Source organism: Haematobia irritans, chromosome 4, assembly GCF_050003625.1.
Source record: "Haematobia irritans isolate KBUSLIRL chromosome 4, ASM5000362v1, whole genome shotgun sequence".
Taxonomy (NCBI): Eukaryota; Metazoa; Arthropoda; class Insecta; order Diptera; family Muscidae; genus Haematobia; species Haematobia irritans.
In genome coordinates this window covers 189,810,289-189,837,410 of record NC_134400.1, presented here as the reverse complement: position 1 = coordinate 189,837,410, position 27,122 = coordinate 189,810,289, and the positions used below count along the sequence as shown (strand labels likewise).

At 29.2% G+C, this 27,122-nt stretch overlaps 1 protein-coding gene across 2 annotated transcripts in view; it reads right to left on the bottom strand.

Moving 5' to 3' along the window:
* The window catches only part of LOC142234700 (uncharacterized), a 102,329-nt gene that overhangs the window by 26,990 nt on the left and 48,217 nt on the right, over positions 1-27,122 (bottom strand). Inside the window, exons 2-3 of one of the 2 annotated variants that reach the window (XM_075305877.1) lie at positions 24,895-24,944; positions 3,060-3,274 (exon numbers count right to left, since the gene is read on the bottom strand). In XM_075305877.1, the coding sequence (XP_075161992.1) occupies positions 3,060-3,119 (60 nt within the window). In that variant the 5' untranslated portion in view covers positions 3,120-3,274; positions 24,895-24,944. The remainder of the gene's footprint in view (positions 1-3,059; positions 3,275-24,894; positions 24,945-27,122) is intronic. The other variant, XM_075305878.1, reaches the window with a different exon arrangement.

The window sequence follows — 27,122 nt, the reverse complement described above, 5'->3', positions numbered from 1 at the left end:
ATATGGCAAAAATAATAAAACAAAACTAACTAAAATTGAATGCCCAGGCCAATGTTGATAGCACCAACCACAAACAATCAACCTTCTTCATTTTTGTTATTTTAGTTTTCACTTGAAGTTCCAGACGTCTGTGTGAAGTTTACAATTTCCAAATGGAAATGCAGGCAATTAAATGCATCACGACATTTGTCTTCAGAACAAAATATATTAATGTAGATTAATGATATTTATAGTCAGATTGAAATAATAATGTAATATGTCTGTTTTGGGATTTTGTTGTAGGATTATCTGAGAGTCATTTCAAAAATTGGCAATCAGAATTGAATCATTACATTTGTACTAAGAGTCGTATAAATAAATGAGAAATAATATAAACTAAGGACATGATATAATATAAAATTAGACGTAGTGAAAAGAAATGCGTTACTTTCTCAATATATGGCTTAGAAATATTATATTCCGTAGAAACAAAAATTTTACAAAATTTTCTACAAAACAAAATTTTGACAGAATTTTCTTTAGAAGTAAAATTTTGTCAAAATCTTATTTCTATAGAAAATGTTGTCAACATTTTTTTTCTATAGAAAATTTTGTCAAAATTTTTTTTCTATAGAAAATTTCGTCAACATTTTATTTCTATAGAAAATTTTGTCAAAATTTTATTTCTATAGAAAATTTTGTCAAAATTTTATTTCAAAAGAAAATTTTGTCAAAATTTTATTTCAAAAGAAAATTTTGTCAAAATTTTATGTCTAACGAAAATTTTGTCAAAATTGTATTTCTGTAAAAAATTTTGTCAAAATTGTATTTCTATAGAAAAAATTTTCAAATTTTTATTTCTATAGAAAAATTTGTCAAATTTTTATTTCTATAGAAAATTTTGTCAAAATGTTATTTCTACAGAAAATGTTGTCAAAATTTTACTTCTGTAGAAAATTATGTCAACATTTTGTTTCTACCATAAATTTTGTCAAAATTTTATTTCTATAGAAATTTTTGACAAGAAATAAAATTTTCTATAAAAATTAAAAAATTACAGGCGACCAATTTAACGTATGTTACAATAAAACTACAAAAATATTTTATAATATATATAAAAAGAAAAACTTAGTAACTACTTATAATATTAATTTAAACAGAATCATTTTCTTCTTCTTCACCTATTTGCATTTCTTCAAAAAAAAAAAAAATTCTACGAAAATTTTGTCAACATTTTATTTCTAGAAAATTGTGTCAAAATTTTATTTCTATTGAAAATTATGTCAAAATTTTATTTCTATGGAAAATTATGTTAAAATTATATTTCTATAGCAAAATGTTGTTAAAATTTTATTTCTATAGAAAAATTTTGTTAAAATTTTATTTCTATAGAAAATTGTGACAAAATTTATTCTGCATGAAATTTTGTCAAAATTTATTCTGCAGGAAATTTTGTCAAAACTTTATTTCTATAGAAAATGTTGTCAAAATTTTATTTCTAGAAAATTGTGTCAACATGTTATTTCTATAGACAATTTAGTCAAAATTGTATTTATATAGAAAAATTTGTCAAAGTTTTATTTCTATAGAAAAGTTTGTCAAAATTGTATTTCTATAGCAATTTTTGCCAAAAATTGTATTTCTATAGAAAATGTTGTCAAAATTTTATTTCTATAGAAATTTTTGACAAGAAATAAAATTTTCTAAAATTAGAAAATTACAGGCGACCAATTTAACGTATGATACAATAAAACTACAAAAATATTTTATAATATAGATAAAAAGAAACACTTAGTAACTACTTATAATATTAATTTAAACAGAATCATTTTCTTCTTCTTCATTTAGTTGCATTTCTTCAAAAAAAAAAAAAAAACTACGAAAATTTTGTCAAAATTTTATTTCTAGAAAATTGAGCCAAAATTTTATTTCTAGAAAATGTTATTTCTAGAAAATTTTGTGAAAAATTTATTTCTATTGAAAATGTTGTGAAAATTTTATTTCTATAGAAAATTATGTCAAAATTTTATTTATATAGAAAATTATGTTAAAATTTTATTTCTATAGAAAAATTTTGTTAAAATTTTATTTCTATAGAAAATTTTGGCAAAATTTTATTCCTATAGAAAATCTTGACAAAATTTATTCTGCAGCAAATTTTGTCAAAATTTATTCTGCAGCAAATTTTGTCAAACTTTATTCTGCAGGAAATTTTGTCAAAACTTTATTTCTATAGAAAATTTTGTCAAAACTTTATTTATAGAAAATTGTGTCGAAATTTTATTTCTATTGAAAATTTTGTCAAAATTATACTTCTATAGAAAATTTTATTTCTATAGAAAATTATGTCAAAATTTTATTTCTATAGAAAATTATGTCAAAATTTTATTTCTATAGAAAAATTTTGTTAAAATGTAATTTCTATAGAAAAATTTTGTTAAAATTTTATTTCTATAGAAAATTTTGACAAAATTTATTCTGCAGGAAATTTTGTCAAAACTTTATTTCTATAGAAAATTTTGTCAAAATTTTAATTATTCATTTATTTCCATTTCTTCAAAAAAAAATTCTCCGAATATTTTGTCAAAATTTTATTTCTAGAAAATTGTGTCAAAATTTTATTTCTAGAAAATTGTGTCAAAATTTTATTTCTATTGAAAATTTTGTCAAAATTTTATTTCTATAGAAAATTATGTTAAAATTTTATTTCTATAGAAAATTATTTCAAAATTTTATTTCTATAGAAAAATTTTGTTAAAATTTAATTTCTATAGAAAAATTTTGTTAAAATTTTATTTCTATAGAAAATTTTGACAAAATTTATTCTGCAGGAAATTTTGTCAAAACTTTATTTCTATAGAACACTTTGTCAAAATTTTATTTCTATCGAAAATTTTGTCAAATTTATATTTCTATAGAAAATTTTTTCAAAATTTTATTTCTATCGAAAATGTTGTCAAATTTATATTTCTATAGATAATTTTGTCAAAATTTCTTTAGAAAATTAAATGAATTTATATTACCTACAGGGATAGAATATAAGTACATTTATAAAAACAATTTTTAAATATTTTACTTACCTCACATAAAATTAACATATGCATTAAAGCCAAGAATTTGCAATAGAACTTCCAGCTCATGTTATATTCACCTGTTGGGCTTCTGATGCTCGTCAATCAAATGTAACTCAAGTTGAAGGACATATAAACGAATTTCAAAAGCCTTTGTAAATGAATGGGATCTTCATTAGCCATTGGGTCACCGAGAAGAAGTAAAATATTGTCAAATGTAGAAGCTAAAATCAAAAAAGAGAAAAACAAAATTAATTTATTAACAAATATTTTGTATATATTATTTCACCTCAAAAACAAAAATACATAATCTATGTTTTAAATATATTTATTTGTTTCCTTATATCAGATTAACCTTAATTTTTTTATTTGGCAGCGTGATCATTTAACCCATTGGCTTAAATAATTAATTTTAGCAATACATATTTCGAAACATCATTTATTTTGTCTGTTTCACTTCTGTCTATTCAATGAAAATGTTTTAAATTGTCTTTTTTAGTGGTTGTTAATGTCTGTTTGATGTTCTGCATCATTAGCCAGATTCGTGGCATCAGTGATTAATTTTAAAAAATGTTCAAAATAACTGAATTTGTATTTTTTTAATAGTCTGAAATTTACTTATCATCAAAAAATGCGATAGTCTGTGAGCATAAAACTGCAAAGTATATATTTCATGAAGTAGGGCAGGATGCGAAGTAAAGAAAATTAAAAAAAAAAAACAATATGGGTAAAAATAAATAAATTAGTTAATAAAAATTCATGGTAGTGGGTATATAATATTCGTCTGGGTGAACGTTTTAGGGATTAAACTCGTCGTCTAAATCAAAATATTTTCTTCTATAATCGTATCCATTTAAGGTATCGTTATGGTCACTTTCAATGGATGAATTTAATAATATGAAACAAACTTGTAACAAAATTTTCGATAAACTGAAAATCATATGATCATGAATGACAAGCAATAGTTCATAGTTTTCATATTAATCCTCCATAGATTATTCCAGTAATAATCAATCTCCCCAATACCATTTTTATTGCGAATCCAATCGTCAATGATGTTCATGCTGATATTTTGATAGAGATGTTTATGTTTATTGATGCATAAACAGTTGTTATTGTATTTTCTTTGGCTTTATTGCAAAATGACGTGATGTAAATTTTATTTGAATTGTGCCGAAAGAAAATAAGCAGACAGATGTGATTGATTCCCTGACCTATAGGAAAAATTAATTGATAAGAAATTATGTGATGATCTTCACACCAGGCGTAAATGGTATGGACCTCGTGACATTGCTTGTAGTGCTGAAACTCAATTTTAACTCACCGCAGAAGAGCAGTTTTCGCGGAACTTAAAGGATGGTCAACGTCAAAAATTGGATTTGGCACGAATTATGGTCTTCAAACGACCGACAAAGCCATACCAAGCTGCACCAAAGTGGCTCTGCCCACTTATTTTGGCCACTTTATTTTGCCAACCATACACTCCAAAATGTCCCAAACACAAAAGTTCAAACGATTGTATTTCTATAGAAAATTATGTCAAAATTTTATTTCTATAGAAAATTTTGTCAAAATTTTATTTCCATAGAAATTTTATCAAAATTTTATTTTTATAGAAAATTTTGTCAAAATTTTATTTGTATAGAAAATTTTGTCAAAATTTTATTTCCATAGAAAATTTTGTCAAAATTTTATTTCTATAAAAAATTTTGTCAAAATTTTATTTCCATAGAAAATTTTTTCAAAATTTTATTTCCATAGAAAATTTTATCAAAATTTTATTCCCATAGAAAATTTTTTCAAAATTTTATTTCCATAGAAAATTTTGTCAAAATTTTATTCCCATAGAAAATTTTGTCAAAATTTTATATCCATAAAAAATTTTGTCATAATTTTATTTTTATAGATAATTTTATAACTTTGTTTTTTTTGGAAAATGTTGTCAAAATTTTATTTCTATAGAAAATTTTTTCAAAATTTTATTTTTATAGAACATTTTGTGAAAACTTTTATTTCCATAGAAAATTTTGTTAAAATGTTTCTATAGAATTTTGACAAAATTTTATTTCTATAGATAATTGTAACATATCAAAATTTTATATTGAAAATTTTGTCAAAATTTTATTTCCATAGAAAATTTTGTCAACATTTTATTTCTATAGAAAATTTTGTCAAAATTTTATTTTTATAGAAAATTCTGTCAAAATTTTATTTCTATAGAAAATTTTGTCAAAATTTTATTGCCATAGAAAATTTTGTCAAAATTTTATTTCTATAGAAAATTTTGTCAAAATTTTATTTCCATAGAAAATTTTGTCAAAAATTTATTCCTCTAGAAAATTTTGTCAAAATTTTATTTCCATAGAAAATTTTGTCAAAATTTTTTTATAGAAAATTTTTGTGCAAATTTTATTTCCATAGAAAATTTTGTTAAAATGTTTCTATAGAATTTTGTCAAAATTTTATTTCCATAGAAAATTCTGTCAAAATTTTATTTCTATAGAAAATTTTGTCAAAATTTTATTTCTATAGAATTTTTGTGAAAATTTTGTCATAATTTTATTTCTATAGAAAATTTTGTCAAAATTTTATTCCCATAGAAATTTTGTCAAAATTTTATTTCTATAGATAATTTTGACAAAATTTCATTTCAATAGATAATTTTATAAAAATTTTATTTTTATAGAAAATTTTGTCAAAATTTTAGTTCTATAGAAAATTTTGTCAAAATTTTATTTCCATAAAAAATTTTGTCAACATTTTATTCTATAGAAAGTTTTGTCATAATTTTATTTTTATTGAAAATTTTGTGAAAATTTTAATTCCAAAGAAAATTTTATCAAAGTTTTGTTTTTATAGAAAATTTTATAAATTTTTTTTATAGAAAATTTTGTCAAAATTTTATTTCTATAGAAGTTTTTGTCAACATTTTATTTCTATAGAAAATTTTGTCTACATTTTATTTCTATAGAAAATTGTGTCTACATTTTATTTTGTCAAAATTTTATTTCCATAGAAAATTTTGTCAAAATTTTATTTCTATAGAAAATTTTGTCAACATTTTATTTCTATAGAAAATTTTGTCAAAATTTTATTCCCACAGAAAATTTTGTCAAAATTTTATTTCTATAGATAATTTTGACAAGATTTCATTTCTATAGATAATTTTATCAAAATTTTATTTTTATAGAAAATTTTGTGAAAATTTTATTTCCATAGATAATTTTATCAAAATTTTATTTTTATAGAAAATTTTGTCAAAATTGTATTTGTATAGAAAATTTTGTCAAAATTTTATTTCCATAGAAAATTTTGTCAAAATTTTATTTCTATAGAAAATTTTGTCAAAATTTTATTTCCATAGAAAATTTTTTCAAAATTTTATTCTATAGAAAATTTTTTCAAAATTTTATTCTATACAAAATTTTATTTTTATAGAAAATTTTGTGAAAATTTTATTTCCATAGATAATTTTATCAAAATTTTTTTTTTATACAAAATTTTGTCAAAATTTTATTTGTATAGAAAATTTTGTCAACATTTTATTCTATAGAAAATTTTTTCAAAATTTTATTTTTATAGAAAATTTTGTGAATATTTATTTCCATACAAAATTTTGTTAAAATGTTTCTATAGAATTTTGACAAAATTTCATTTCTATAGATAATTTTATCAAGATTTTATTTTTATAGAAAATTTTGTCAAAATTGTATTTCTATAAAAAATTTTGTAAAATTTTATTTCCATAAAAAATTTTGTCAACATTTTATTCTATAGAAAATTTTGTCATAATTTTATTTTAATAGAAAATTTTGTGAAAATTTTATTTCCATAGAAAATTTTATCAAAATTTTGTTTTTTTTTTAGAAAATTTTGTCAAAATTTTATTTCTATAGAAAATTTTTTCAAAATTTTATTTTTATAGAAAATGTTGTGAAAACTTTTATTTCCATAGAAAATTTTATTAAAATGTTTCTATAGAATTTTGACAAAATTTTATTTCTATAGATAATTGTAACATATCAAAATTTTATAATTGTTGAAAATTTTGTCAAAATTGTATTTCTATAGAAAATTTTGTCAAAATATAATTTTTATAGAAAATTTTGTCAAAATTTTATTTCTATACAAAATGTTGTCAAAATTTTATTTCCATAGGAAATTTTGTCAAAATTTTATTTTTATAGATAATTTTGACAAAATTTCATTTCTATAGGTAATTTTATCAAAATTTTATTTTTATAGAAAATTTTGTCAAAATTTTATTTCTATAGAAAATTTTGTCAAAATTTTATTTCCATAGAAAATTTTGTCAAAATTTTATTTGTATAGAAAATTTTGTCAAAATTTTATTTGTATAGAAAATTTTGTCAAAATTTTATTTCCTTAGAAAATTTTGTCAAAATTTTATTTCTATAGATAATTTTGACAAAATTTTATTTCTACAGATGATTTTATCAAAATTTTATTTTTATAGAAAATTCTGTCAAAATTTTATTTCTATAGAAAATTTTGTAAAAATTTTATTTCCATAGAAAATTTTGTCAATATTTTATTTCCATAGAAAATTTGTCAATATTTTATTTCCATAGAAAATTTGTCAATATTTTATTTCCATAGAAAATTTGTCAATATTTTATTTCCATAGAAAATTTTATCAACATTTTATTTCCATCTAAAAAGTTTTGTCAAAATTGTATTTCTATAGAAATTTTTGTCAACATTTTATTTCCATACAAAATTTTTTCTAAATTTTATTTTCATATAAACAGTTTTGTCAAAATTGTATTTCTATAGAAAATTTTGTAAAAACTTTATTTCTTTAGAATATATTGTCAAAATTTTGTCAAAATTTTATTTCCATAGAAAATTTGTCAACATTTTATTTCCATAGAAAATTTTGTAAAAACTTTATTTATTTAGAATATATTGTCAAAATTTTATTTCCATAGAAAATTTTGTCAAAATTGTATTTCCATAGAAAATTTTGTCAAAATTGTATTTCCATAGAAAATTTTGCCAAAGTTGTATTTCTATAGAAAAATTTGCTATTTTGAGTCCACGGTTGAAAACTACGAACGGGGAGCGGCTATCGGCAGCCCACACCATTACCATCAGCGGTGTTTGAGTTCTGGTGGCCCGATCATTTTGTTTGTTCACAAACTGCTCAATTTGGGATGGCTTCGAAACAAACCCTTGGCTTTTTCCAAACTATCGGTGAGCTCTGGCACCTTTTGGAACATCAGTGGTTTTAGTCCAAGCTCCGTACAGTACTTCTTCTTCCGACTTAAACCGAAATGAATTAAGGTGAAGAAATCAATTTTTTCAGTGTTATCACAGCAGAGGAAATAAAAATTTCCAAGAAAATTTCATAACCCTTTATGGACTTTCAACGTACATATATTTTCGAATAATTCGTTTGTTTAGAACTAAAACGTTTAAACAAATAATTGAAGTATTGCGAAAATTTCTTTTCGACTTCCTCTAAAGATACTAAACGCGCATACTCTCGAAAACATCAATTGCATGGCGTACTTGATTACTATTTCAAGTGATCTTTGGGGTTGGCGAGTAGACAGATTTCAAAGTCTGATTACAAATTATCCGTTTCGATTTATGAAATGTTTCATAAATTACAAATGATTGCAACATTCTAACAAACTGCTACTGCATTAACATCATCATCATCTGTCATTCTACAGACGAATCTATTTCCCTTTAAATTCACCTAAAGTCAATTTTGTGCAACATTTTCTGTATTTTTTTTTTGTTTGATTTTTGGCGTTATCTTTGGCTGCGGACCATTGCCTTGGCCATCTTCTTCGGTGTAAGTTGGCATGGACCTGTGATTTTTCTTATGCTCTTCACATAGTCACACTCCATTTGGTGATTTCCTCTATGTAGAAATATTTTTAAATTTCTTTTTCTCCTGTGTCTGATTGCCATTTCCATATTTACACGATGATACACTCGACAAAAAAAAAAATGAAAGCAGAAAGCAGATGTGGATTTAATGGAATCTTGACCATTGGAATATTGGATTATTTTTATTTTTGGTTTAACTCAAGTAGTCGTCTAGGTCAATTATCATTTTACTGAATTTCTTTTCCTCTTTTATAGTACTTAGCCTCGAAAGAATATAGAGTTTTTGTAGAGTTTTACTATCGTGAAAAACTATCTCTTGAATGTCTTCTTTTCCGCGGGATTATCCATGGATTTTGAAACAAAAATGTTAAAAAAGGGCGATATTGGTCGAAAGTCATCGCACGTGCACAATGACATTTAGGGTACCAGCAAAAAATCGTTGCCAAAAAATGTTTTTTTGGTTCCGGAAGTGGTGCCAAATTGACGCAGAATCGATGAATTTAACATGGGCTTCTCATAGGACGGATGTCCACCATTTCAACAGCGGCTGCACTGAATTTGCACCACTTCTTAAGGTGTGAGGCGAATTCTGTATTTTGGATGTGAATTTCGAAATTTTGTGATTGTTTTAAAAATAAAATTTTTTTTTAAATTTTTTATGATTTTTAATGGATTATAACGCTGGAACTTTTGTGATCAAATATTTTCAAAAATTCGGATTTTTTCTACAAAAGCTTTAGCATTTTTTTCGGCTAAATTTAAATAATTTGTACCATTTTATTAATTCTTAATCTGTTTTTATCTTATTTGAAACACCAAAAAATAAATTTCCCATTAAAAATATGAAAAAAGTGAGTTATAAAGAAATTGACTCAAATGAAATTCCTGTGCAGTTAAAAATAAGAACATCTTTGGGAGAACATTTTTGGAAGTTCTTTTAGAGTTGTGCCTTGATAAGAACATTTTTACATTTTTTGCTGGGGTATAAAAGTACATTTGACGCAATGGTGCCATGTTTGCCTGCTGTGGACGACAAGTATAATTGTAAGACCATTTGAGAACAGTGCTTGAGGTCCGAGGGAACTTCTGTATGGCTCTGATACTGTTGTCGAATCGTAGTCCAAACAAAATTGTTTCGCTGGTTAAATTTTTGAAGATAAATTTGGTTAGATTGGTTTAAAATGGCAGCCCAATTTATTGTCAGGCTCAATTAGACTATTCCTAGCCTTGCTAACTCATCCGCTTCTTTGTTCCCTGGTATGTTCCTGTGACCAGGCACCCAGGTGAATATTGTATTGCTCAAGCCATCTCATTGTGAGATGTGCGGCAGTCGATGGCCGTTTTTTGAGTTAAGGAACACAGAGTCAAAGAATTTTATTGCAGATTGACTGTCTGAGTATATTGATTAATGCCAGCATTTGTTGGAACATTACATCTCAGCTAATTTGCTAATATTTCAGCCTGAAAAACAATACAGTGATAAGCTAATCTTTTCGCTATTTTATGTTCCAGGTTTTTATAATATACTCCGAAACCCATTTGTCCATCCAATTTGGAGCCATCAGTGTAAACATCTTTATAACGTTTATTCCCAGGGCGGCTCTATTCTATGTTTAGCTCAATGACAAGGAACATCAAGGTCCAAGGTGGTAGATATCAAAGATTCGGACAGGCCGGACTTACGGTATACATAATTGTTTAATTTTTTGTTGTTTGAAAATTGTGGCTTAAATTTTCTAATATTTTTATAAGTGTGTTTTTCCTTCCTGCGTTAGGTGCAAAAACGAAATCGCCAAATCCTTGGAAGTTATTAAGCATATAGTTTGCCCCCATAAAAATTATCTATTTTCTATTTTTACACAACTCTGGCAATTATTTTTCATTTACGGACAAGTGTTTTAGTGTATTTTCCCCCCTACCGATTATACAACAAGATCGGATATAGTTTTCGTTTTTTGTTTTTACATTTTAAAATAACAACAACGAACATTTACAAATAAATAAATTATGACTGCTGTTGTATTGCCTGGTCGGTACTTGTACACCAAAAAAGAACAAATTACACTGGAATTATTGCAGCTGCTGTTGGAACATCAAGCCAGCTGTAATAATTGAAAATGAAACTTCCTCGAATCGCATATTATTGTAATTTCGCAATAAATTGGATTTTATTTACCAATTGAATATTCAAAGAGCCTACTTTTCGTATAATGCTTAAATGAATTTAGGTTAAGAAAATATGGAATTATTTGACTGTGGATTTTTTCTATATTTTTACAAGTGCATACGAAAATATTAATTTTTTTCTAAGGGCCGAAGTTCCTGAGAATAGAAATTAATTTGGGTGTATGATAACTAATTTTTTATATATATGGGAGTGCAATGGTTAGAATGCCCGTCATGGGTTCAATCAAAGTTTCGACCGAACACCAAAAAGGGAGGTGGATTATCCCCCTCACTAATGCTGGTGAAAGTTCTTTGTTTCAATAGAATTGCGTTTGAAAAATGGTGGAGATGTTGCCATGCATCTCACTCTTATTATGGATTCTACGCCTCCACTTACTAAGAAAAAAAATCACGAACAATTTTCCAATAAAAGTCTTAATTTAGTTTTAAAAAATATTGAATTAAAAATTTAATTTATTCAACAATTTTTTTTTATTGAAACAAAAATCAATCACAAAAATTGATAGTATCAATTAATTTTTTAATTGGATCAATTAATTTTTTAAAAGACTCTCAATTCATTTTTAATTGATACTATCATTTCTGTGATTGAAGACATTTCAATAAAACATTAATTGGATCAATTAACGAAATTAAATTGATTGAAGACAAAAACTATTTTTATACCCTCCACCATAGAATGGGGGTATATTAACTTAGTCATTCCGTTTGTAACACATCGAAATATTGCTCCAAGTATATATATTCGGGGTCGTAGTGAAATTCTGAGACGATCTAAGCATGTCCGTCCGTCTGTCTGTTGAAATCACGTTAATTTCCGGACGAAACAAGCTACCGACTTGAAGCTTGGCACAAGTAGTTGTTATTGCTGTAGGTCGGATGGTATTTCAAATGGGCCATATCAGACTACTTTTACGTATAGCCCCCATATAAACCGACGCTCAAATTTGGCTTGCGGAGCCTCTTGGAGGAGCAAAATTCATCCGATCCGGTTGAAATTTGGTACATGGTGTTAGTATATGGTATCTACCAACCACGCAAAAATTGGCCCATATCGGTCCATAATTATATATAGCCCCCATATAAACCGATCCCCGGATTTGGCTTGCGGAGCCTCTAAGAGAAGCAAATTTCATCCGATCCTGTTGAAATTTGGTACATGGTGTTAGTATAGGGTCTCTAACAACCATGCAAAAATTGGTCTATATCGGTCCATAATTATATATAGTCCCCATATAAACCGATCCCCGGATTTGGCTTGCGGAGCCTCTAAGAGAAGCTAGTTTCATCCGATCCGGCTGAAATTTGGTACATGGTGCTAGTATAGTGTCTCTAACAACCATGTAAAAATTGGTCCACATCGGTCCATAATTATATATAGCCCCCATATAAACCGATCCCCAGATTTGGCCTCCGGAGCCTCATGGATGAGCACAATTCATCCGATTCGATTGAAATTTGGTACGTGGTGTTAGTATATGGTCTCTAACAACCATGCTGGATTTGGTCTACATCGGTCCATAATTATATATAGCCCCCATATAAACCGATCCCCAGATTTGACCTCCGAAGCTCTTGGAGGAGCAAAATTCATCCGATCCGGTTGAAATTTGGTACATTGCGCTATAGTATATGGCCGCTAACAACATTGCCAAAACTAGTCCATATCGATCTTTAGCTATATATAGCCGATTTTCAAAAATAACAGGTTGGCTGATAAGTCCCCGGTCTGACTCATAGATGGCGTCGCTAGTATTAAATGCATATTATTTTTATATAGTACCAACATTCAAATGATTCGTGTCAAAATTTGACGTCTGTAAGTCAGTTAATTTGTGAGATAGAGCGTCGTTTGTGAAGCAACTTTTGTTATTATAAAAAAAATTGAAAAACAAGAATTTCGTGTTTTGATAAAATACTGATTTCTGAAGGGGAAAAATACGGTGGAAGCAAAAACTTGGCTTGATAATGAGTTTCCGAACTCTGCCCCAGGGAAATCAACAATAATTGATTGGTATGCAAAATTCAAGCGTGGTGAAATGAGAACGGAGGACGGTGAACGCAGTGGACGCCCGAAAGAGGGGGTTACCGACGAAAACATCAAAAAAATCCACAAAATGATTTTGAATGACCTAAAATGAAGTTGATCGAGATAGCTGAGGCCTTGAAGATATCAAAGGAACGTGTTGGTCATATCATTCATCAATATTTGGATATGCGGAAGCTCTGTGCAAAATGGGTGCCGCGCGAGCTCACATTTGATGATTCTGAGCGGCGTTTGCAGCTGTTAACTCGTAATACACCCGAGTTTTTCCGTCTATATGTGACAATGGATAAAACATGGCTCCATCACTACACTCCTGAGTTCAATCGACAGTCGGCTGAGTGGACAGCGACCGGTGAACCGTCGCCGAAGCGTGGAAAGACTCAAAAGTCCGCTAGCAAAGTAATGGCCTCTGTTTTTTGGGATGCGCATGGAATAATTTTTATCGATTATCTTGAGAAGGGAAAAACCATCAACAGTGACTATTATATGGCGTTATTGGAGCGTTTGAAGGTCGAAATCGCGGCAAAACGGCCCCATATGAAGAAGAAAAAAGTCTTGTTCCACCAAGACAACGCACCGTGCCACAAGTCATTGAAAACGATGGCAAAAATTCATGAATTGGGCTTCGAATTGCTTCCCCACCCACCGTATTCTCCAGATCTGGCTCCAGATCTGAGGTCTTGTTCTCAGACCTCAAAAGAATGCTCGCAGGGAAAAAATTTGGCTGCAATGAAGAGGTGATCGCCGAAACTGAGGCCTATTTTGAGGCAAAACCGAAGGAGTACTACCAAAATGATATAAAAAATTTGGAAGGTCGTTATAATCGTTTTATCGCTCTTGAAGCGAACTATGTTGAATAATAAAGACGAATTTTGACAAAAAAAAAGTGTTTTTCTTTGTTAGACTGGGGACTTATCAGCCAACCTGTTAATCTACCAAAATTTTATTTCTATAGAAAATTTTGTCAAAATTTTATTACTATACCAAATTTTGTCAAGATTTTATTTCTATAGAAAATTTTGTCAATATATTATTTTTACACTCAAAAAAAAGTTTACTCGGATCCAAAAATTTTGACCTTCTAATAAGGATTTTGGTATTGATTCCGAGCCAAAGATGTGGCTTCTTTAAAATAAAGACATGTATTAGTGACCTATCTGGTTTTAAATCTAGGATCAATAAAATTAAAATTGGGATACAGATCTCATTTATCGAATTTTCATTTTCTTTTCGCGGTATATAAATAAATCTATACACGTACAAACAAATGACAGTTTAAAAATCCAAATTATGACAAATACTTCAAAGTATAAAATGTTTTCTTAATTCCAAAAAAAAAACTTTAAATCAAAGATGCAAAATCCTCATATAAGTCTTAGCCTATATTTGAAGCGTTTTTATCTTATATGTAAAGATTCAATATTTCAGTTAATTTAAAGACGATTTGTTTAAATCAAAAATGTGTTACTTTACTTTAAGGAAAATTAGCCTTAGTTCAAAGACATGTGACTTTAACGGAGGGACGCAAAAATTTGTGTCCTATATTTAATGAAAAACATTTTAGAAGCAAAGATTATAAACTTTATTTTAATTAAAATGTCGTTATTTTAGAGAAATTTGTCCTTAATATTTTGTAAATTTCGCTTTCTAAAATTTAGGTTGCGTAATATTTAATATAACGTAAATACTTTTTTCAGTGTATAGAACATTTTGTCAAGATTTTATTGATGTAGAAAATTTTCTTAAAATTTTATTTCTATAGAAAATTTTGGTCACAATTTTACTTCTATAGAACATTTTGTCAAACTGAATTATATACATACTTAATCGGCCTTTTTATACCCTGCGCCACACTGTGGAACAGGGTATTATAAGTTAGTGTATATGTTTGCAACACCCAGAAGGAAACGAGATAGACACAAGGTTCTTTGGCAAAAATGCTCAGGGTGGGCTCCTGAGTCGATATAGCGATGTCAGTCTGTCCGTGAACACATTTTTGTAATCAAAGTCTAGGTCGCAGTTTTAGCCCAATCGACTTCAAATTTGGCACAAGTATGTGTTTTGGCTCAGAATAGAACCCTATTGATTTTGGAAGAAAGCGGTTCAGATTTAGATATAGCTCCCATATATATATTTCGCCCGATATGGACTTATATGGCCCCAGAAGCCAGAGTTTTACCCTAATTTGCTTAAAATTTTGCACAAGAAGAACAATTACTACTATAGTCAAGTGTGCCAAATTTTATTGAAATCGGTTCAGATTTAGATATAGCCATATATATCTTTCGCCAGATATGGACTAATACGCTCCCAGAAGCCAGAGTTTTACTCCAATTTGATTGAAATTTTGCACTAGGAGTACACTTAGTAGTGTTGTCAAGTGTGCCAAATTTTATTGAAATCGGTTCAGATTTAGATATAGCTCCCATATATATAATTTGCCCGATTTACACTCATATGACCACAGAGGCCAATCTTATACTCCGATTTAATTGAAATTTTGCACAGGGAGTAGAATTAGCATTGTAGCTATGCGTGCCAAATTTGGTTGAAATCGGTTCAGATTTAGATATAGCTCCCATATATAGCTTTCTCCCGATTTACACTCATATGACCACAGAGGCCAATTTTTTGCTCCGATTTAGTTGAAATTTTGCACAGGGAGTAGAATTAGCATTGTAGCTATGCGTGCCAAATTTGGTTGAAATCGGTTCAGATTTAGATATAGCTCCCATATATATGTTTTTCTGATTTCGACAAAAATGGTCAAAACACCAACATTTTCCTTGTAAAATCGCCACTGCTTAGTCGAAAAGTTGTAAAACTGACTCTAATTTTCCTAAGCTTCTAATACATATATATTGAGCGATAAATCATAAATAAACTTTTGCGAAGTTTCCTTAAAATTGCTTCACATTTAAATGTTTCCCATATTTTTTTACTAAAATTGTGTTCCACCCTAGTGCTTTAGCCAACTTAAATTTTGTGTCTATAGATTTTGGAAAAGTCTATCAAATTCTGTCCAGAACGAGTGATATTTAAATGTATGTATTTGAGACAAACCTTTATATATAGCCCCCAACACATTTGACGGATGTGATATGGTATCGAAAATTTAGATCTACAAAGTGGTGCAGGGTATAATATAGTCGGCCCCGCCCTACTTTAGACTTTCCTTACTTGTTATACCCTCCACCATAGGATGGGGGGTATATTAACTTTGTCATTCCGTTTGTAACACATCGAATATTGCTCTAAGACCCCATAAAGTATATATATTCTGGGTCGTGGTAAAATTCTGAGTCGATCTGAGCATGCCCGTCCGTCCGTCTGTTGAAATCACTCTAACTTCCGAACGAAACAAACTATCGACTTGAAACTTGGCACAAGGAGTTGTTATCGATGTAGGTCAGATGGTATTGCAAATGGGCCATATCGGTCCACTTTTACGTATAGCCCCCATATAAACGGACCCCCAAATTTGGGTTGCGAGGCCTCTAAGAGAAGCAAATTGCATCCGATCCAGCTGAAATTTGGTACATGGTGTTAGTATATGGTCTCTAACAGCCATGCAAAAAATTGGTCCATATCGGTCCATAATTATATATAGCCCCCATATAAACCGATCCCCCGATTTGGCTTGCGGAGCCTCTAAGAAAAACAATTTTCATCCGATCTGGCTGAAATTTTGTACATCGTGTTAGTATATTGTCTCTAACAACCATGCAAAAATTGGTTCACATCGGTCCATAATTATATATAGCCCCCATATAAACCGATCCCCCGATTTGACCTCCGGAGCCTCTTGGAAGACCAAAATTCATCTGATTCATTGAAATTTGGTACGTGATGTTAATATATGGCCTCAAACACTCATGTAAAAATTGGTCGATATCGGTCCATAATTATATATAGGCCCCATATAAACCGATCCCCAGATTTGACCTCCGGAGCACCTTGGAAGAGCAAAATTCATCCGATCTGGTTGAAATTTGGTACGTGGTGGTAGTATATGATATTTAACAACCACGTGAGTTGTTCGTAGAAGTTTCTACGCAATCCATGGTGGAGGGTACATAAGATTCAGCCTGGCCGAACTTACGGCCGTATATACTTGTTTTTGTTTAGTATATACCCCGTATGGACTAACTTACAATTGAGAAGACGGTGTTAAAAAGTTTTAAGATACCTTGCCATCGGCAACTGTTAACGCAACCCAAATAATTCGATTGTGAATGACAATCTGTAGTAGAAGTTTCTACGCAAGCCTTGGTGGAGGGTACATAAGATTCGGCCTGGCCGAACTTACGGCCGTATATACTTGTTTTGTATGTATGTGATACATTTATGTAATTCAAATAATACCTTTAAAATTAAATTAATTTCAAATTAAACTGTAAAGGAGCAAATTTCTTCAAACCCAATGATCACTTCACGAAAATTTCTTATATGCGATATTTGGTAGAAAGTACTTAAGACTTAGTCCGGTTGAACTATCTTTTCATCTCTCTTAAAAACATCTTAAAATACATCATTTAATGTTATAGCTATATTGTAAATTTTTTCACTATTTAATTGAGTTTATATTGTCATAAAAATCTACCCACCATCTACTTCTGGCCTTTGTCAACGATTTTTATAGACAATTTAGAAAAGATAAAAAACTGAACGCCTTTTTTATTGGCCACATTTAGATAAGAGTTAAAATTAATAATTATGTAGGTATAACACCTTAGAAATTTACATAATTAACATAATCATATCAAATCAATCTGATCGGTTACCGTCGCAAAAAAAAAAACATGTAGCGTTAATTATCTCAATGATTGTCATGATATTCAATGGCAATAACATGTTCTTATCTAATTTAAAATATGCTTAAGGGTATGGTCACACTAGGCAAATATTTGCCCAAAATGAGTGTCAAACTTTTTTCCTCGAGTACTTTTGAAATATCTGAATACCGTTTTTGGAAAATACTCCTATTGTAATGTAATATATTCACTATGAGGTAAAAATGTTTGCTGGTTTGATTTCTTTCTTTTTGATTTCTGTCAAATATTGGCCCAGTGTGTGATCATACCTTGGTAAGCCTTGGTATACACAAAATCATAGTCTTCTGTTACATTTTCGACCAATAATCAATAAGGATAACTAAAAATGAAACAAGACAATCATTGCAACTTTAATCCCAACAGTTTGTATTAGACCAACTGGTAATCAATTAAGCTTCCTCATTTAATTTTAATGTTCTTACGAAAAAAATATTTTTTTTTCGTGTAATAATGACCAATGTAACATGAACTTGAAACTTTTAACATTGATTAATTTTAATTGTAGGCTGTATCAGTAACTGATATTTTAGTTGATATTTGATCTGTCCCATAGTCATAATTAATCATGAAATATATGTTTTTTTTATTTTCCTGATTGCTATAAGATAGGCACGAGAACATTTTTTTTACATGTAATATTTACCCCCCCTTTGTAAAATTTGGATCTATCTCTTGTTTTGGTGATTAATGCAAATGAGTTTTATATGACAATAATGGGTTTGTATTCAAACAAGTTATTAAGCCTTTTTGTCTGGTACCAAATGAAAGAAATCAACTGGTAAGAAATTGTATTATCATATGAGAAAAATGTTTTAGAATTTGTTGTTCTTTTAACAATGAGGACATACGTACCCAGCAACAAAAATTGGAAGTTGTTACACAAACATTTCCGGAATCCCCCATCAAGTTTTTTCCACTTCCGTTGCAGTCCTTTTGGACCAGTCCACAAACATTTCTTTTAAAGCGCATCCCGGGATCCCCTATCGATTTTCTTTCACTTCCTATGCAATCATTTTGGACAAGTACGTAATTAGGCCGTTTTAAAGGGTGATACGGTCAAAATTTGGTCAATATAAACTTGACGTATTTCTTTCAATTTTGCATATGGACTATTTTTGGCAATGTTGTTAGCGGCCATATACTAGCGCAATGTTCCAAATTTCATCCGAATTGGATGAAATTTGCTCATCCATGAGGCTCCGGAGGTCAAATCTGTGGATCGGTTTATAAAGGGTGATACGGTCAAAATTAGGTCAATATAAACTTGACGTATTTCTTTCAATTTTGCATTTAAAAAACCTGAACACCCCTCATTTTGAAGGTGTGTGTGTGTGTAGAATGTTGCTCCTATTTTGATTTTGGAATTCACTCTTCAGTTGTCAAAATGACGTCCAAGCAAGAAGAGCAGCGTATCAAAATTTTGCTCGCGCATCGCGAAAAACCGAGCTACTCGCACGCAAAGCTGGCAAAATCGCTAAAAGTTGCCAAATCAACCGTTACAAATGTAATTAAAGTGTTTGGGGAACGTTTGTCGACAGCCAGGAAGTCTGGTTCGGGGGGAAATCGAAAACCAGAAGCCGCTGAGACGACAAAGAGAGTTGCCGGTAGTTTCAAGAGAAACCCTAACCTCTCTCTCCGAGATGCCGCAAATAAGCTGGGTGTATCGTCTACAACCGTGCATCGAGCCAAAAAACGAGCCGGAGTATCGACTTACAAGAAGGTAGTGACTCCAAATCGCGATGATAACCAAAATACGACGGCCAAAGCGCGATCCCGGAGGCTATACACGACGATGCTGACGAAGTTTGACTGCGTGGTAATGGACGACGAAACCTACGTCAAAGCCGACTACAAGCAGCTTCCGGGACAGGAGTTTTATACGGCAAAAGGAAGGGGAAAGGTAGCAGATATTTTCAAGCACATAAAACTGTCAAAGTTCGCAAAGAAATATCTGGTTTGGCAAGCCATCTGTACCTGTGGCTTGAAAAGCAGCATTTTCATAGCTTCCGGGACTGTCATCCAAGAAATTTACGTGAAAGAGTGTTTGAATAAACGTCTGCTGCCTTTCCTGAAGAAACACGGTTGTTCCGTACTGTTTTGGCCGGATTTGGCATCTTGCCATTACGGTAAAAAGGCCATGGAGTGGTACGCCGCCAACAACGTGCAGGTGGTTCCCAAGGACAAGAACCCTCCCAACACGCCAGAGCTCCGCCCAATTGAGAAATACTGGGCTATTGTCAAGCGGAACCTAAAGAAGACCAAAAAAACTGAATTTTATACTAATTGAGCTTGAAAAAGAAATTTAATTTGATTTTTTAAATAAACGATTTCACCGATTTACACGCGTTTCCCTTGACCAAATTTTGACCGTATAACCCTTTATCGGTTCATAATCATGGTTGCCCCTCGAGCCAAAAATAATCTACCAAAATTTTATTTTTATAGAAAACAATGTCAAAATGTTATTTCTATAGAAATTTTGTAAAAATTTTATTTCTATAGAAAATTTTGTCAAAATTTTATTTCTATAGAAAATTTTGTCAAAATTTTATTTCTATAGAAAATTTTGTCAAAATTTTACTTCTATAGAAAATGTTGTCAAAATTTTATTTTGTCAAAATTTTATTTCTATAGAAACTTTAAACTTAATTATATACGTATTTAATCGGCCTTTTTATACCCACCACCATAAAATGGTGACGGGGGTATAATAAGTTTGTCATTCCGTTTGTAACACATCGAAATATCGATTTCCGACTATATAAAGTATATATATTCTTGATCAGGAAGAAATTCTAAGACGATATAAGCATGTCCGTCTGTCCGTCTGTCTGTCTGTCTGTCTGTTGTAATCACGCTACAGCCTTTAAGAATGGCGCTATCGTCCCCAAATTTGGCACAGATTACTTTTTTGTTTGCAGGCAGGTCAAGTTCGAAGATGGGCTATATCGGTCCAAGTTTTGATATAGTCCCCATATAAACCGACCTCCCGATTTGGGGTCTTGGGCCTATAAAAACCGTAGTTTTTATCAGATTGGAAATCCAGAGGTATTTTGGGACCATAAAGAGGTGTGTCGAAAATGGTCCGTATCGGTCCATGTTTTGGTATAGCCCCCATATAGACCGATCTCCCGATTTTGCTTCTTAGGCGTCTAGAAACAGTATTTTCTATCCGATTTGTCTGAAATTGAAAATCTAAAGGTATTTTAGGACCATAAGGAGGTGTGTTGAAAATGGTCCGTATCGGTCCATGTTTTGATATAGCCCCCATATAGACCGATCTCCCGATTTTGCTTCTTGGGCGTTTAGAAACTATATTTACCATCCGATTTGCCTGAAATTGGAAATCTAGAGGTATTGTGGGACTATAAAGAGGTGTGTCGAAAATGGTCCGTATCGGTCCATGTTTTGGTATAGCTCCCATATAGACCGATCTCCCGATTTTGCTTCTTGCGCGTCTAGAAACAGTATTTTCTATCCGATTTGTATGAAATTGAAAATCTAGAGGTATTGTGGAACTATAAAGAGGTGTGTCGAAAATGGTCCGTATCGGTCCATGTTTTGGTATAGCCCCCATATAGATCGATCTCCCGATTTTGCTTCTTGCGCGTCTAGAAACAGTATTTTCTATCCGATTTGTATGAAATTAAAAATCTAGAGGTATTTTTGGACCATAAAGAGGTGAGTCGAAAATGGTCCGTATCGGTCCATGTTTTGATATAGCCCCGATATAAACCAACCTCCCTATTTGGAGTCTTGGGCCTATAAAAACCGTAGTTTTTATCCAATTTGCCTGAAATTGGAAATATAGAGGTATTTGAGGACCATAAAAAGGTGTGGCGAAAATGGTGCCCATCGGTCCATGTTTTGGTATAGCCCCCATATAGACCGATATCCCGATTTTGCTTCTAGAAGCTATATTTACAATACGATTTGCCTGAAATTGGAAATCTAGAGGTATTTGAGGACCATAAAAAGGTGTGCCGAAAATTGTGCTCATCGGTCCATCTAGAGTTCTTTTGGGACCATAAAAAGGTGTGCCGAAAATGGTGCCCATCGGTCCATTTTTTGGGCTTCTGAAATTCTTGAGCCTTTGCCTGAAATTCTTGAAATTCGAAATCTAGAGGTATTTTTAGACCACAAATAATTGTGCCGAAATTGAGGTATATCGGTCCATTTTTTGGTATAACCCCCATATAGACTGATCTCTCGATTTTTACTTCTTGGGCGTCTAGAGACTATGTTTTCTAGCCCATTTGTTTGAAATTCTGGAGGTATTTTAAGATCACAAATATGTGAGTAGCAATTGGTACCTATCGGTCCATGTTTTGGTATGGCCCCCATATACACCGATCTCCCGGCTTTATTTCTTGGGCTTCTAGAATCCGTAGTGTTTATCCGATTTGCTGGAAATTAGTAATCTATAATGAAATTTTAGACAAACGAAATTTCCTTTTCTTATAAAGTATTTTCGTTTATTTAACTCTAAAATTCTCTAAAATAGCAGGCGCACTGATCATAAAAATTGCTTCAAATTGAAAGTAAAATTTCCAGATTTTACTCATCGTATTTATTTAAATAATGGCGGAAAAAATCTACAGATTTAAGATTTCAAATCAAGGCGTAATTTAATCATATACACCGTATGTTTATAATTTCTCTAAAACTCAAACAAAATTGGTTCTCATAAATCTAGAATCTTATCTGGTCTTCATAGGAAGAATCTTTAAAGTTTGTCTTCGGGAGCTGACTGCCTTGGGAGAAGATTTGTCATCAAACCCCCTACAATTCTACATATTATCAAGTAACCCACTACGACGAAGAGTTTTCAAAGTAAACTATCATATTTGATTCATGGTGGTGGGTATTTAAAATTCGGCCCGGCCGAATTTACTGCTGTATATACTTGTTTTGTTTAATATATACCACGTATGGACTATGTAGTATATATTACGGTGTTAGGAAGTTTTAAGATACCTTGCCATCGGCTTCAGTAGAAGTTTCTGCGCAGTCCATAGTGAAGGGTACATAAGCTTCGGCCGGGCCGAACTTACGGCCATATATACCTGTTTTTTCACATGTAAAAGAAATGTTCGTAGTATGAAGGAAAAAATTCTTTCAAGGAAATTTTCCCTTACATCAAAGATATGCGTATCCAATACAATCCCAGCAAAAAATTTGGAAGTTCTTCTAAAGGCACAACTCTAAAAGCACTTCCGGAAGATGCACTCCCAATGATGTTCTTTATTTGAACTACCCAGGAAGTTCTTTTAATTCAATTTCTTATAACTTGATTTGTTCATACTTTTAATGGGTAATTTCAACTTTTTTTTTCTTTCAAATAGATTAAAAGCGGAGTAAGAATTCATAAAATGGTACAAATAAATGAAATTTTGTCGAAAAAAAAATGCTAAATCCAATCTGAAAAAATTGTGATTTTTTGAAAATATTTGAGGTCAAACGTTTCCGACAAGCGTTAAAATCCATTAAAAATTATAAAAAATTATAAAAAAATTTTATTTGCCAAAATAGCACAGAATTTTTAATTTACATCCAAAACATTGACTTCGAATCACACCTAAAGAAGTGATGCAAATTCAGTGTAACGGCTGTTGAAATCGGCTGTTGACATCCATCCTATGACAAGCCCATGTTAAATTCATCGCTTCCGCGTCAATTTTGCACCACTTCCGGATTCAAAAAGAACATTTTCACTACTTTCGTTTGCTGGGATGATTATGAACGTTGTTTTTCTTTTTTATAAACAAATTCGTCTTTAATAATGAGTAAATTGCTTGTCCTAAAATTCAATCTGCAAAATTAACGCTTCGTTTATAACATTTCAATCAAAACATTTTTCCCAACTTCATCATACTATCCCCGCCAAGATATAAAACCATACAAACAATATCTCGAAAATACAGTTGACCATAATAATTTATATAAAATTAGTAAGACAATAATATGTAATATGTTAATGTTGTAAACTGATTTAATTATCGGGTAGTCCATGTCTAACTGATAACTTCTGACATCTTTTGTCTTTTCGTCTGATTTGTGTGGGGATGACAAAACAAAACCGTCTACAACAACAAATATTTCAATATTTTGTTCACACAAAAGAAATCAATGTGAAATATCGATATTTACAATCTATGACATAAATTGATTTTGGATTTCATTGAGATGACGATACGTCTGCTAGATCCCGAACTAGATAATAGTGTTGGTGGTGCGATGACCTTTGATTTAAATTTTATGACACCACTCTGCCACCTTCATCTCCTTCAGTCAGTCAGTCAGTCAGTATTGACTTTATGGCATCCACAAATTAATTGCTCCAACAACCAATATGAATTTCAACATTTAAATCGGTATTTTATTTATGATCAGATAAACACCCACCCACATGAGAACAATGATCGATCGATTGGCATGGCCTATAGATCGAATAAATTGAGGGAAAAAATTGATCATATTTATGCAATCCTAAATACATGGGAAAATATTCTCAAAAATCAGAAATAATTAAAATTTTATTCTTTTGACCTCTATCACAAAATTAAATGAAGAAAATACAGGTGCTAATTTTTTTCAAAATTCTAATAAAAATGCACCCCCTATAGGACAGCATGAATTCGTGTGGTTTTTTTTTAATGTATTATTAAATTTAATGTTGAAATTTTTTATACGCTTCCTATTCACCTAATAGAGAGAGGGCCTAATTTATTCTAGAATTTCTTAAGAAATATTTTTACTCATCGTTTAAATTCCTTGTGTCCTCCATATGTTGATATTTCGAAGAATCTTACAATATAATCGATAAATTATATTTCATGGTTTTGTAATAAACACCACAAAAACCACTTCATTAAATACTAAAAATTTAAAAAAAAATCTAACCACCTACCGGAATCCTTTCCGTGTGTTTTTTACACTTTAAACACTATTGTCTGGAAACTGAAAGAAATAAAAAAATATTGAAACGAGGATTAGTTGGGAAGTTATTTGTATATATTGGGAGCAATATTTTTTTACAAAAAGGAATGAAATTTTTATATGAAAAATTAATAATTAATTCTTAATTCTATTTGTACCAAGATTTCTTGTCCTTAAAATACGAAAGAGTCTTTGGCTTTGCATGACTGAGGCATTTCTCTGACACAAAGATTTTTTTGATGGCCAAAAGTCGAAAAACTTTCCAATCAAGCCGATTTATCCTTAGAATTAGAGAGAAGCACGGTTGCCACTCGTGCCAAAAATAATCTATCAAAATTTGAAGAAAATTTTACCAAAACTCTACCAAATTCAAAAAATCTTTAAAAAAAATCCAGAAAAATCAAATTCATATATAAAGTTTTTACTCCTTCAATATATTTACCAATAAAAAAAACCCTGTTGAAAACGTCGAAAAAAAGCCGACAAAACGTCCAGGAAACGATGAAATAAATTTGTTTTATTTGCATCTTCAAAAAAAATTTACAAAAAATAGCCCATCACAAAGAATTAAAAACTTAAAAAAAAATTATTTTGCAGTTTGACTTTGAGGGTATGATGCAATAAGAAAATTAAAATTTTTAATGATATTGAATATATAGAACATTTTGTCAAAATGTTATTTCTACAGAATTTTTATTCAAAATTTTGTTTTTATTGAAAATTTTGTCAAAATGTTATTTCTATAGAAAATTTTGTCAAAATTTTATTTCTATAGAAAATTTTGTCAACATTTTATTTGTATAGAAAATTTTGTCAAAATATTATTTCTGTAGAAAATTTTGTCAAAATTTTATTTCTATCGAAAACTTTGTCAAAATTTTATTTCTATAGAAAATTTTGTCAAAATTTTATTTCTTTAGAAAATTTTGTCAAAATTTTATTTCTATAGAAAATTTTGTCAAAATTTTATTTCTATAGAAAATTTTGTCAAAATTTTATTTCTATAGAAAATTTTGTCAAAATTTTTTTTCTATAGAAAATTTTGCCAAAATTTTATTTCTATAGAAAATTTTGTCAAAATTTTATTTCTATAGAAAATTTTGTCAAAATTTTATTTATATCGAAAATTTTGTCAAACTTTTGTTTCTATAGAAAACTTTGTCAAAATTTTATTTCTATAAAAAATTTTGTCAAAATTTTATTTCTATAGAAAATTTTGTCAAAATTTTATTTCTATAGAAAATTTTGTCAAAATTTTATTTCTATCGAAAATTTTGTCAAAATTTTATTTCTATAGAAAATTTTGTCAAAATTTTATTTCTATCGGAAATTTTGTTAAAATTTTATTTCTATCGAACACTTTGTCAAAATTTTATTTCTATAGAAAATTTTCTCAAAATTTTATTTCTATCGAAAATTTTGTCAAAAATTTATTTCTATAGAAAATTTTGTCAAAATTTTATTTCTGTAGAAAATTTTGTAAAAATTTTATTTCTATAGAAAATTTTTTTTCTATAGAAAATTTTATTTCTATAGAAAATTTTCTCAAAATTTTATTTCTATAGAAATTTTTTTTTCTATAGAAAATTTTGTCAAAATTTTATTTCTATAGAAAATTTTGTCAAAATTTTATTTCTATAGAAAATTTTGTCAAAATTTTATTTCTATAGAAAATTTTGTCAAAATTTTATTTCTATAGAAAATTTTGTCAAAATTTTATTTCTATAGAAAATTTTGTCAAAATTTTATTTCTATAGAAAATTTTGTCAAAATTTTATTTCTATAGAAAATTTTGTCAAAATTTTATTTCTATAGAAAATTTTGTCAAAATTTTATTTCTATAGAAAATTTTGTCAAAATTTTATTTCTATAGAAAATTTTGTCAAAATTTTATTTCTATAGAAAATTTTTTCAAAATTTTATTTCTATAAAAAATTTTGTTAAAATTTTATTTCTATAGAAAATTTTGTCAAAATTTTATTTCTATAGACAATTTTTTTTCTATAGAAAATTTTGTCAAAATTTTATTTCTATAGAAAATTTTGTCAAAATTTTATTTCTATAGAAAATTTTGTCAAAATTTTATTTTTATAGATTTTTTTTTTTCAAAATTTAGTCAACATTTTATTTCCATAGAAAATTTTCTCAAAATTTTATTCCTATAGAAAATTTTGTTAAAATCCTTTTTTCGGAAGTTCA